The sequence below is a fragment of the Lagenorhynchus albirostris genome, chromosome 3, assembly GCF_949774975.1.
Source record: "Lagenorhynchus albirostris chromosome 3, mLagAlb1.1, whole genome shotgun sequence".
Lineage (NCBI taxonomy): Eukaryota > Metazoa > Chordata > Mammalia > Artiodactyla > Delphinidae > Lagenorhynchus > Lagenorhynchus albirostris.
The window spans coordinates 147,363,333-147,376,145 of record NC_083097.1 but is presented as its reverse complement, the minus strand read 5'-3'; the positions used below and the strand labels follow the sequence as shown (position 1 = coordinate 147,376,145).

The 12,813-nt window shown below is 48.3% G+C and overlaps 1 protein-coding gene across 1 annotated transcript in view; it reads left to right on the top strand.

Moving 5' to 3' along the window:
• The window catches only part of STK10 (serine/threonine kinase 10), a 120,182-nt gene that overhangs the window by 16,427 nt on the left and 90,942 nt on the right, over positions 1–12,813 (top strand). Inside the window, exon 2 of the mRNA XM_060144184.1 lies at positions 8,074–8,238. Coding sequence (XP_060000167.1) covers positions 8,074–8,238 — 165 coding nt within the window. The remainder of the gene's footprint in view (positions 1–8,073; positions 8,239–12,813) is intronic.

Genomic DNA, 12,813 nt, shown 5'->3' with positions numbered 1-12,813 from the left:
CTCCCTGTCTGGAGGTACACACAGTTTTCCCGGAGTTATAGCTTAGCTACAATTTTATCATCCAGCTTTGTTTACTTGTTATGGCTTAATTATTTTTTCTCATTACTATATTATTTTCCTAGTTATCATTTTAAAGCCTTGCTTAATATCCCACTAAGTTAAACATCATCCTGTAGTTGAACATTCAGGTTATTTCCATGTTTTTCGCCATAATTGTGGGCTAACGTGAATGTGATCCTAGTACATGTCTTCTGTTGTCTTTTTTGGAATTATTTCCTGGCCTTACATTCTCAGGAATGAGGGCTAATAGGCTTAAAAGTTATTTTCAAGGCTCTGGAAACCTATTGCCCGTTTTCATCTTTACAGGATTGAATCTGTTTATACTCTTGTCAGTAATCAGTTTATGCATTTTACCACCCGTTTGGTTACCAGCAGTAGAGGTGGTCATTTTTCCTTGCCTTTTTTTTTTTTTTTGGCCATACCTTGTGGCATGTGGGATTTTAGTTCCCCGACTGGGGATCAAACCCGTGCCCCCTGCATTGGAAGCACAGAGTCTTAACCACTGGACCACCAGGGAAGTCCCTTGCTTTGTTAATTTAATAAGTGTAAAGTGATCTTCTCCGCTTTTTGGGAGGAACAGTCTTTTGGAAGAAGAATCCCATGGTTTCTGTCTGCCTGTGGCCCGTTGGTAACCACGTTTCCCATCTGGGTCCCTGATCCTAGATTATCAGTCAGGTCCTCCGAGAGGCCTCAGTGAAGGTCACTTTGTAGGTCATGGTGCCCTTGGGAGTGAAGAGCACCTCGTTACCAGGTGTTGCACGGTGAAGTATTTCCATAGACGTCTGCTCTCTGCTGGAATAACCTCAGCGTTGGGGAGCTCATTTCCTTTTTGGTGCAAATGACAGTCATTCAAAAGGGAGTTAGTTGGTTCCCTGAGGAAAGTCTAAGGGCAGATCCTTCCTTCAAGATCAGCTGGCGCGAGGTGTTCGCAGACCCTCGGCATCTGCCCTCCTCCATTTGTGGCTGGTCTCGTCTTCCCTGGTCTTGGCCTCACCCTCAAGCAGGCTCTTCAGAGGGGTGGCAAGGTAGGCTACGAGACCCTCCAGCCTTCTGTTCTGCCAGTTTAGCAACCCCAGAGAAAGAAAAAACTTATTTGCTGATAATTTTACAAAAAAAAAAACCACCCAAAAGCAAACCGAAAGACCACTCAGGTACGACCCTGTTGGCCTGCCACTGGCTGTGACTGAGAGGGTCAGGACTGAGTGGCTGGGCTGGGCTGGGCTGTGTACCAGGACCCGGTGGGCTCAGCAGCGCCTATGAATCTCTCGCACTGAGACTGAAAGAGAGACGGCTCCCAAAGGGAAATGGAGTTGTGAATCCTCAAGGGGAAAACGGATGCCGGCCAGTTCCCCTGCTGCCCCGCTTTAGGATTCATTTTCAGGCAGCTCCACTGCCTCCCAGGCCTGAAGTGAGCCGTGCCACAGCAACACGCCCTCCCAGGCCCTTCTGCTTTTGTGCTCTCATTTACTCTGTTTTGGTTCTGCAGATAAGGCAACTGTCACAGATCAGACTCTGGGCACTGCATGACCTTCACAGACTCAGTTTCCCCATCTGCAGACTGGGAGTTGGGAGTTGGGGTTTAGGAGGGGCGCCTCATGTTCCTCCTGGTCCCTGAGTTCTGTGACATCAGCCCTTTCCCTGGAGGAGGAGGGAGGGACAGAGTGATCAGCCTGCAGCCAGGAGGGAAGAGGAGGGCCTGGGGGCTGTGCCCAGCTGGCTGTCTCTGTGTGGTTGACTTTCAGGAAGCTCCCAGTCCCTGGCTGGGCACTTTGGGTGGGACAGGGCTTCTTCTGGGAGGGCTGTTCCCATCTCCTTCGGGCTGGGCCCCGCGCCGCACAAGGGGGAGGATTGTTCGCACAGAGGTGCCTGGGCAGAAAGCACAAGTGGCCACTGTGTGTGTGCTCTCAAGGGTGTGGGCTGAGGCGTTAGTCATTGCCGGCCAGCAGTGGAGGGCTAGGTGGGCGCTCCCCCCATCTTTTGCTGGACCCCAGTCTTGCCTCGGCCGGTGGGAGAGACGGACGTCAGAGGCCACAGACAGCCACTTGTTCTTTATATGACTTCTTGCCTATCAACTCCCGTGGGTGCCCCGTCCACGTGGACGCCCTTAGCTTTCCAGTACCCACCCACTCCCCAAGATGCCCTCACATCAGACCCTGGAGAGAGCTTGGTTATCATTTCCCCTCTCTCCTACGGCACAGAGGGGGATGCAGAGACCCAGAAAGGACCTTGGCAGGATTTACAGGCACCTCTGGCAAAGCGGTCATGGACTTTGAAGTCACACAGGCCCCAATTCAACTCCCAGCCCTGCTGTTTTACCTGCTGTGTGACTTTGAGCAAGTGACTTCACCTCTCTGAGCATCAGTTCTCTTACATATATAAAATGAGGCTCTTAATAATAACACCACCCTATTGTAAAAATTAATTGAGGGGATCTAGCAGTGTCCTCTCGGGCCCTCTCTAGGCTCTGCTACTTCGGAGCTAGTTTCATTTTCAGTCTCCCCTTGGGAGCACGATGACCTAGAAGCTCCAGGACTGTGGTAGGCAGTGCTGGAGGCTAGCAGTAAAGGAGGGCTTGGGGCAGCAACTGTTCTGAGGTTGCATTTCATTAGCTGACTTGATTACGTGTCTATCCCTGAACCAATCACTGTGGTTAGAGGGAATGCAGTGTTCTGATTGGCCGGCATAAGTCACCCACCTGCTTCTAGATATGGTGGTGGAATCAGCCCCGTTACAGTTTAGGGACTGGGAATGAGAGTGGGTTGGCTCCTCTGAAGACAAATCAGGGAAGGGTGAATTATGCTATGGGAGGGCAGTGATTCCAACCTGCTGATTCTCCCTCTAGGCAGAAACTCTTCACTAGAAAAGTGCCTCACACATAATATGGACTCAGTAAATAATGGTTGAATGAATGAATGAATAGAATTAAGCTGATTCCTGCCAGCCTAGTGTAGTAAAGGGAACACTGGACTGGGAGTCAGGAGACCACCACAGCTCACAATCCTGGGTGGGTCCTCATAGCTCTCTGAGCCTCAGTCTGCTCATCTGGGAAATGGACGTGATGGCTGGCACCTGCCTTAATGACTCGTGGGCAGATTAAATCCTGGCAGTTTCAGTCCTCCGCAGCTGCCAGGCGCTCTGACGCTGAGAGGTTGCTATTGGCTTTAGCAAAGGGAGATGGAGCAGGGAACGCTGGGCACTCGCCAAGAAGTGCGTGCTGGGAAGTGATTTGGAGCTCAGGCTCTTTGAGCCAGGCAGGCTTGAGTTTGTATCCAGCCTTCACCTTCCCCCTTGCTGTGTGACCTGAGACACTCACCGTGCCTCTCTGAATCTCAACTTTCCTCATCTGTAAATCGGGAATGGTGATATTTGTCTCTAAGGGCTGCCTTGAGGATGAAATGAGAGATTCCACTCGGGGCCTGTCGCAGCACACAGTGACTGCTTAGACAGTGTTAGCTGTTTTTATCATCAGCCATCATTACGTTCTCTGTGGCCTCAAGGTGATAGATTGCTGCTGTCACCTACAAATTGGCACTTGTCATCTACCTCTACAAGGATCAAATCATGAGCTGCTGCTGCGGCTGCTGACTTTCAACACTCCCTGAAAGGAATTCAGGGTGGAGAGCAGAGAGGAGGCGCTCTGTGCACTGGAAGAAACTGGCAGAACAGGTCTTCAGATCGTTAGATATTTTCAGGAGACAATTTTATGAGCCCAATTCTTGTATCTCCTCATATCTAGAAAAGCAGCAAGATCCTTCGTGGTGACGTCTGCTCCTTGTGACTAGCAGTAACCTTCAGGAGACTAGCAGAAACCTGCAAAAAAAATGCACTTGATTGCATGTACTCCCCCTTCACCCAAATCACATGTATACTGACCTTCCTCCCTACCTCTTTGGAGCAGTTTCTCAGAGTTATCTGAAATGCTGTCTCCTGGGCTGTAGTCCTCGTTTTGCCCCAAATAAAACTTAGCCCACAACTCTCATGTGCTTTTTTTCCCCCAGTTGATACTGCCTTAACCAGGCTTTTAGAGAACTTAATTTGGCCAAGTCACTTTATGTACCACGATTGCTACCAACCCCTTTCTGGCAGGCCCTGGCTCTCTGTGAAATCTGAGTGAGGTGCTGGGCAGCGGGTGATCCTCCGTCTTGATATTGGCACCCCGCCAGAGGCTGGGACCTCTGGTCAGTGCTGTCTTTCAGGATGGAGGGCAAAACAGGTTTTGTGCACTCCTGGAAAACGGTCCCCGCCTGGGCCTCGCCTACCTTCAGGAGAAAACAGTCCTTTTAAGGAAACCCAGGAAAAGGTGGCTGCAGCCTCCTTCACCAGCTCTCAGGAGTGAAAGGTGAGCTCAGCTCTCCCTGTGCTGCTGTGGCTGGGGGCTGGGAGGGCATGTTCAGGGTGGGTGCCTTGGTCACCTGGCCCTAGCTCTGGCCACCCACTAAGCCCGCTCCTGGCTTCTCTGTAAAGGAGCAGAGTGGGCCCTTAACTTCTCTCTGGATTTGGAGAGGAGGAAGAGCATGAGTACTGTACAATGTGAAAGGATACTTGGATGGTCCCCTAGTGGGACAGGAGAAAATCAGCTTTACAACAAATGAAAAGGCAGGCACATCATCAGTTAAGTGTGTGTGTGTGTGTGTGTGTGTGTGTGTGTGTGTGTGTGTGTGAGCGTGTGAGCGTGTGAGCGTGTGAGAGAGAGAGCCCAAATGCTAAATCAATGAGGTTCTAAGGCATTCTGAACAAGCTTTCTAAACTGAGTTCACGGGGGAGGGCCCCACCCAGGTAGGGCCGAGTGAGCAGCGTGAATTCTAGGACAGGGACTGATCTCGGGGGAATGGCCCCGCATGAAATTCCCTTCCCCGAACGGAGCTCCTGGGCCAGATGTGGAAGGTTCCATACACTGTGGCCACCAAGAGTGCACACCCGGGAGCAGGGCTGCCAGCGTTGCAGATCAGCTCTGTCACCCAAGTCGCTGGGACCCTGCCTCAGTCTCCTCATCTGTACATGAGATAATAATTGCACCTACATGGTGATAAATGAGGAGATAAATGAGTTAGCACAGGTTGAAGTGTGGACCAGGGTCCCTTGCACAGTGGGTCCTTGACAAATGTGAAACCGTGATTGTCACTGCTTGGGACCTGGGGACTTTGCAGCTCAGTTAGCAGAAACATTTACCTAAACTGGGAGTAAATTTACAAATGAGCGTATAAATTGCCTATTGGCATCACTCCCTTCCGGAAGGTTCCCTAGCGGGGCTTGGCGCCCCCTCCCAGTTTCCACCCCCCACCCCCCATAAGCTCACCATCTTGCCACAGGCAGTAGAGGGGTGGGTCTCTCCAGCTGGCCCTTGAGCTCCTTGAGGCCAGGAGGAGGGTCATTGTCTCAGCATTGCGAGTGCCCTGTGCAGGGCTGGCCTGGGGGTGCTCTTGCCTGTTGGCATCTGGTCTCAGAGGCTTCTGAGTTCTGGAGATGACAGGGGGACCGTGTGTGATAGTGGAAAGTGCTCAGAATCCTGGAAGTTAGAGGACCCAGATGCACATTTTGGTGCTGCCTCCCTAGTTCCGGTCTCGTCCCCTCTCTAAGTCTGTAGAATGGGGTGTCACGTGAGCTGATGGGAATGCCGGTTGTCATCCCCAGGGGTACTTGGGCATGCAGGAGCGACTCAGCCATTGGCGTTTCCAGCGGATCAGGTGGCAGAGTTGTCCTGTTAGGCGAGTGGCGTGTGGTGCTGTATACGGGAAGGCACCACGGTGGAGTCCAGGGTGGCTCATTTTTTCCGTGCTTTCCACACCAGACTGCTGTTCAAAGGCTGCAGATGAGCAGCTGGCTTTTAGGCCCGTGTTGTAGGAAAGCATGCTCTCTTTGAACACCGGGACATCTCCCACCACCACCAGCAGCATGGTGGGTGGGTGCTCCCAGCAGCGGCCCCCGAGGCTCACGGGACCACCTGGGAAACAGTGGGCCCTGCACCCTTTTCCTGGGCACCAGCTCATCGTGGGTGAAATTGCTTTTGCACTATTACACGGTTACTTCTTGCTCGCTCTCAGTTTTTAAAATTGTGGTGAAATATGCGTAACATAAAATTGACTGTTTTAGCAAATTCTAACTGTACAATTCAGTGACATTATGAATGTTCACAGTGTTTGTGCAGCCTTCCCTACTATCCATTTCCAGAACTTTCTCATCATCCCAAACAGAAACTCTGTACCCATTAAACACTAACTCCCCATTCCTGCTGGTAGCCAGCCCCTGGTAGCCTCTATTCTACTTTCTGTCTCTATGAATTTGACTACTCTAGGGACCCTCATTTAAGTGGAATAATGCAATATTTGTCCTTTTGTGAATGGCTTATTTCACTTAGCATAATGTCCTCCAGATTCATCCATGTTGTAGCTTGTGTCAGAATTTCCTTCCTTTTTAAGACTGAATAATAGTCCATTGGATGTATATATAGTCCTCCCTCGGTATCCCACGAGGATTGATTCCAGGACCCCCCGCAGATACCAAAATTCATGGATACACAAGTCCCTTATATAAAATGGCATAGTATTTGCGTATAAGCTATGCATATCCTCCTGTATACTTTAAGTCCTCTGTAGATTACTTATGATACCTAAGTCTATGTCAGTGCTATATAAATAGTTGCCAGGTAGGTGGCAAATTCAAGCTTTGCTTTTTGGAACTTTCTGTTTTTTTTTTTTTTTTCTGAATATTTTTGATCTGCAGTTGGTTGAATCTGAGGATGTGGAACTCAAGGATGCGGGAGGGCTGACTGTACCCCGTTTTGTTTATTCATTCATCTGCTGATGGACACTTGGGTTGTTTCCACCTTTTGGCTCTTGTGAATAGCGCTGCTGTGAACGTTAGTGTACAGATACTGCTCAAATCCCTGCTTTCAGTTCTTTTGCAAATATACCTGAGTGGAACTGCTGGGAATTCTTTTCCACAGTGGCTGCACCATGTTACATGCCCACTAGCAATGCACAAAGGTACCAATTCTTCCACATCCTCACCAACACTTATTTTCCGTTTTTAAAAATTTATAGCTATCCTCATACGTGTGAAATTCTCTCTTTTTCATCACATAAGAAACTGTTGTTACGACCAGGTGAAATGCATCTAGGAGCTACTTCCGCTGTAACTGGTGGGCACTAAAAACCCTTTTCATTTTACTTTATTTATTTATTTTTGGCTGCCTTGGGTCTTCGTTGCTGCAGCCACGAAGAGAAACTAGGCTTTCTCTAGTTGCGGCAAGCGGGGGCTACTCTTCGTTGCGGAGCACGGGCTCTAGGCGCGCGGGTTTCAGTAGTTGTGGTGCTTGGACTTAGTTGCTCCGCGGCATGTGGGATCTTCCCTGGCCAGGGCTCAAACTCATCCCCCTACATTGGCCGGCAGATTATTAACCACTGCGTCACCAGGGAAGTCCCTCATTTTACTTTTAATGTATGTGAAATGATGCAAATAAATGCAGAAAACATTCTATTAAAGTTTTAAAACAGTACAGAGAGAGTGAACGTGTCCTTTGAATCTGTCCCCATTTCAGGCTCCTCCCCAGCCTGCTGTCAGGCAGTATCTCTCCAGAGTTTTCCATGCATTTATGTTCATGTGTGAGCATTTATAAAAGAGTAGTTTTCCATTTTTTATATAAAAAGCATCATACCACTTTTATTGTTCGGTGACTTGCATCTTTTACCGAACAATAAACAATCTTTCCATGTTGTTGTTTCTAGATCTATGCTGCTCTTGTATTTTTATTTATCCTATAGTATGGGTGTACTGTACTTAAAATAATTTATTATTAACCACAGAACATTGTTTCTGACGCATGCCCTCCTGAGCTGACATAATGAGCGAGCACTGGCCATTGTTGAGAACAGCATACCTCCTACTTCAGCCTCTTATCCGCATCTGGATATCTGGCCTCTGTTTCCCACTCACATGGACCTCTCTGAGCTGGCCTCCAGGGGTCAGCTTCCTGCCAACCATGGCTGCTGACCTTCTGTGTCTTCAACTTTGCAGGCCAAGAACAAGGAGACAGGTGCCTTGGCTGCCGCCAAAGTAATTGAGACCAAGAGTGAGGAGGAGCTGGAGGACTACATCGTGGAGATTGAGATCCTCGCCACCTGTGACCACCCCTACATCGTGAAGCTCCTGGGAGCCTACTACTATGACTGGAAGCTGTGGGTAAGGTGCCACCGCCCGTCCCCCGTGGCTCCCATGGCCTGGTGCCACCGGACCCTGCTTGGTTCTAAGGGCTTCAACACTTTCTCAGCTTCTGCTTTAAGGGCAAGGGCTGGGGCGAGGACAAGGTGAAGTTGGGGGGGCTCTGGGTCCCCTTCCCCCTCTTTCTGCAGAGCCTCCCCACTTTGGGGGGCCAGGGGTAGTGGTTTGGAGCGGGAAGGAACTCTGAAACTCTGCTGCCTGGCCTCGAATCGCAGCTCTGCTTGGATAACCCTAGGCAAGTTCTTAACCTCTCCTTGCCTCAGTTTCCCCATCTGTAAAATGGGGATGATAACAGTACCTAGCTCATTGAGTTGTTCCTGGGATTAAATGAGCTAATTTATGACGGGTGCTTGGAAGAGTAGCTGGCACATGTCAGAGTTCGCTGAGTGTGAGCTGTTGTATTATTTGTTGTGGTGGCATCGTTATTACTACTGCTGCGGCTACTCCAAGGGGATGCCTTTCAATGGCAGCACTAAAGGGAACCCTTTAATAACCCCCACTCTCCGTCAGCAACCTCATATTTTGAGGTGCACAGTGCAGATACAGCTTCAATCCCCACCTTCCCCACTCAGCATCACCCTGGGAGGAATTCCAGGGTGCCCTGGTTTTCATAGAGCCTGCCCTGCAGAATGGCTCCCGCATTGATGTTCTCCTAGTATTAATGCCTCTCAGTTTATAAAAGAAGGTACATGTTTCCAAACTTCCTTTTCAGCCAGTGTTGAGCCCGTAAAACATCATATTTACGTTCCTAAAACTCAGCATAACATTTGTAACGAGATGATGGGCAGGAAGTCTCGTGAATTCTAGATGTAATTGGAAGACTGTCTGACTCACATGTAGATGGTTTGCAAAGGGAGCGAGGGTCAGTGGGGGCTGGGCATCTCGGAATGTACCGGATCCGAGAGAGCGGCCCAGGCTCATGCTACCGCAGTTACTGGTTGTTAATAATGACTTGGTGGTCAGGAGGGGTTTTTTTTTTTTTTTTTGGCGTGGCATGCAGGATCTTACTTCCCCGACCAGGGATCAAACCTGGGCCCATGGCAGTGAAAGTGCCCAGTCTTAACCACTGGACCACCAGGGGATTCCCAAGAGGGTATGTTTTAAGCATTGGACCTCCTGTTACGATAGTTTTGCCATGTACAGGGAGAGTGTTACTATGTGTTAGTTACATTTTAGGAAATTAATGGGGAGTCTTGAGTTGACATGTCATGCTTTATAATTTTTCCCATTTGAAATAATGCGAAATGGACTCCAAGTTGATTCGTTTTGCGCAGAATGCCTGATTTTGAGGAACAGAGCTACTGATGCTTAATGGAGAAATCTGTGTTTCATTTGAGAAAAGGATCCTGTTATTTAAGAAAACCAAAGGAGTGGTTTAGAAACCACTGTCAAAGTTCATCCCTCTCATTTCACAGAAATGAAGGAAGCCAGCGTCCGAGGGGGGTGAGAACTTGGCACCCCAGCTCCGCCCAGAACTCTGTCCACTAAAACTGGTTGCCCCGCAATGGAGGCCAGCTTTCTTTTGCTTCTCTGAGCATCTCCTTGGGGAGTCTTCTAGATGTCCCTGGGGGGAATAAAACCACCATCACCTGACTGTCAGCTGTGGATATCAAAGCCTTTCCTCATCCACTGTCTCTGGGCACCTTGGAAGGTGAGCCGGGCAGGGGACTGGTCACCCTTTTCCAAAGGGGAGGGGACAGACGCACAGAGAGGGCAGGCTCCTTGCTCATGGTCACATAGCTGAGGCCCAGGAAGCTGACCCTATGCATTTCTTCTGTCTTGATTCATGGAGCTGCCTTTTAAAAAATTTTTCTTCTTTTAAGAAATTAAACAAATTTAAAAATACATGGCTATCAGAGGAAAATGAGAGTATACAGAAAAGCAAAAACAAAAACGATTAATACCATCCAAATCTTTACACCAAAGATAACCACTGATAACATTTGGAATATATTTTTCTGGACTTTTTCTATATATACACACACTCATAGTTTTTAAAAAAAGATAAACTTACAGCAGACTAGTTACTTCACTTTTTACCCTTTGTATTTAAGGTATATTAAGAACAACTTTTCACGCCTTAGGGAAACAGCTGCATCTTCACTTTTTCTTTTTCTGTAGAATTCCATCTTCTGACTATTGAGCATTTAGGCCGTTGCTTTTTTTAAAAATTTTAATTGCTGTTGTAAGCAACTCTGTGATGGACATCTTTGAATTTTTGTGTTCTTGCCTGAGAATCTCTTTAGGAGAATTTTTAAGATTTTTAAGTGTCTATTGCCAAGCCGGTCTCACAGAGCCACTTTTTTTTTTTTTAATTAATTAATTTATTTTTGGCTGCATTGGGTCTTCGTTGCTGCGTGTGGGCTTTCTCTAGTTGCGGTGAGGGTGGCTACTACTCTTCATGGTGCGCGGGCTTCTCATTGCCATGGCTTCTCTTGTTGTGGAGCACGGGCTTCAGTAGTTGTGGCATGTGGGCTCAGTAGTTGTGGCTCGTGGGCTCTAGAGCGTAGTTGTGGCTCGTGGGCTCTAGAGCGCATGTTGAGTTGTTGTGGCACAGGGGCTTAGTTGCTCCGCGGCATGTGGGATCTTCCCAGACCAGGGCTCCAACCCGTGTCCTTTGCATTGGCAGGTGGATTCTTTTTTTTAAAATGAATTTATTTATTTATTTATTTTTGGCTGCATTGAGTCTTCATTGTTTGGTCTTAGTTGCTGCACGCGGGCTTTCTCTAGTTGCGGCAAGCGGGGGCTACTCTTTGTTGCGGTGCACAGGCTTCTCATTGCGGTGGCTTCTCTTGTTGCAGGGCTTGGGCTCTAGGTGTGTGGGCTTCAGGAGTTGTGGCATGTGGGCTCCGTAGTTGTGGCTCGTGGCCTCTAGAGCGCAGGCTCCAATAGTTGTGGCGCACGGGCTTAGTTGCTCCACGGCCTGTGGGATATTTCCGGACCAGAGATCGAACCTGTGTCCCATGCATTGGCAGGTGGATTCTCAACCACTGGGCCACCAGGGAAGTCCTGGCAGGCGAATTCTTAACCACTACGCCACCAGGGAAGTCCCCAGAGCCACTTTTGATATTATACAAATGAGTTTTTCCATCAAAGCACCTACCTACAACACACATGCACACCCACCCACCCATCCATCCATCCATCTATCCTGCTATCCATCAACACAATCTTCATTGAATTGCTGATTACGTACCCATTAAGAAAAACATGTTTTATGTGTCTGTTCCCATTATTGTTTGTGACTGGATACCAAGTTCATTACGTTCCCAAGTCCAAAGATAATACCAACAACAGCTAACATTTATTGAAGGCTTACTGTGTGCTGGGCCTTTTGCTGGGCCTTTTGCTGTGCATTTTACTTGCATTATGTCATTTAATCTTCATTCTTTGAGGTTGTTGCTTTATCTTCATCTTATAGATGAAAGTGAGAAACAAAGATACTAAGTAAGTTCCCCCCCTGCCAGGCCACATAGCTAGAAAGTGGCAGAGCTGGAAAACCCGATGGAGAAAAAGGACAATTTGTAACTGGACAGTGACTGTGATGAGGTTGTTTAAAGAGATACACCAGAATTTTCTGTCCCAAAGTTGTCGCTTTAGGCTGGTACTTTCTTATCCAGGGCTGCTGTTTTGGTCAAAATCATTTCTCACCCTCCTCTTTTGCACTTGCCCCTATAGCCTGTATTTGTTACTTTGTAGACCCTTAAAGGTGCCATCTCGTCATTTTTGAAGATTTGGGTTTTAGACATTGTGAAATCAAGGACAGTGGCCCTGGAACTGGGTGGACCAAGACAGACAGAATGTTTCAAGCAGGAGAATCAGCATGGGCCGTGGTGTGCAGGCAGGAAAGGTGTGGCATGTTGGGATCACGGTGGACTAGGTTTGGGGCAGCACGTGGTGAAAGATGAGGGCAATCATAGGAGGCGATGTTGTGGAGAGCCTTGAATGCCCAGGTGAAGAGTTTGCACTTGATCTTTTAATAGATCAGTGGTTCTCAAAGTACAACCTCTCAGACCAATAGTAGCAGCAGTAGCACTTGGGACCTTGTTTGAAGTGCAAGATATTAGGGCCCAACCCAGACCTGCTGAATCAGAATCTCTAGAATAGGGCCCAGCCATCTGTGTTTTGTTGTTGTTGTTGTTTTGTTTTGTTTTAAGTTTTATTGGAGTATAGTTGATTTACAGTGCTGTGTAGCCACCTGTTCTAGGTGACTGATGCTTGTTGAAGTTTGAGAACTATTGCTTTAGGTAATAGGGACCCAGTGGCAGTCTCACAGGGAGAGACACAAATTTTGCGTTTTAGGAAGAAACCAGGTTTGAGGGGGCAAGAGTGAAAGCACCGAGACTGACCAGGAAGTGGTAAGAATAGACTAGGCCAGAAGTCCAAGGATGTGAGATGGGAACATCATTTGGTCAGGAAAGGGTTCAGAGAAAGGAACATTTGAACGGGATCTTGAAAGATGCATAGTTCTTCAAAGGATGAGAGAAGGAGAGGCAGTCTGAGGGACGGCATGTACAGAAGTGTGGAAGGGAGGAG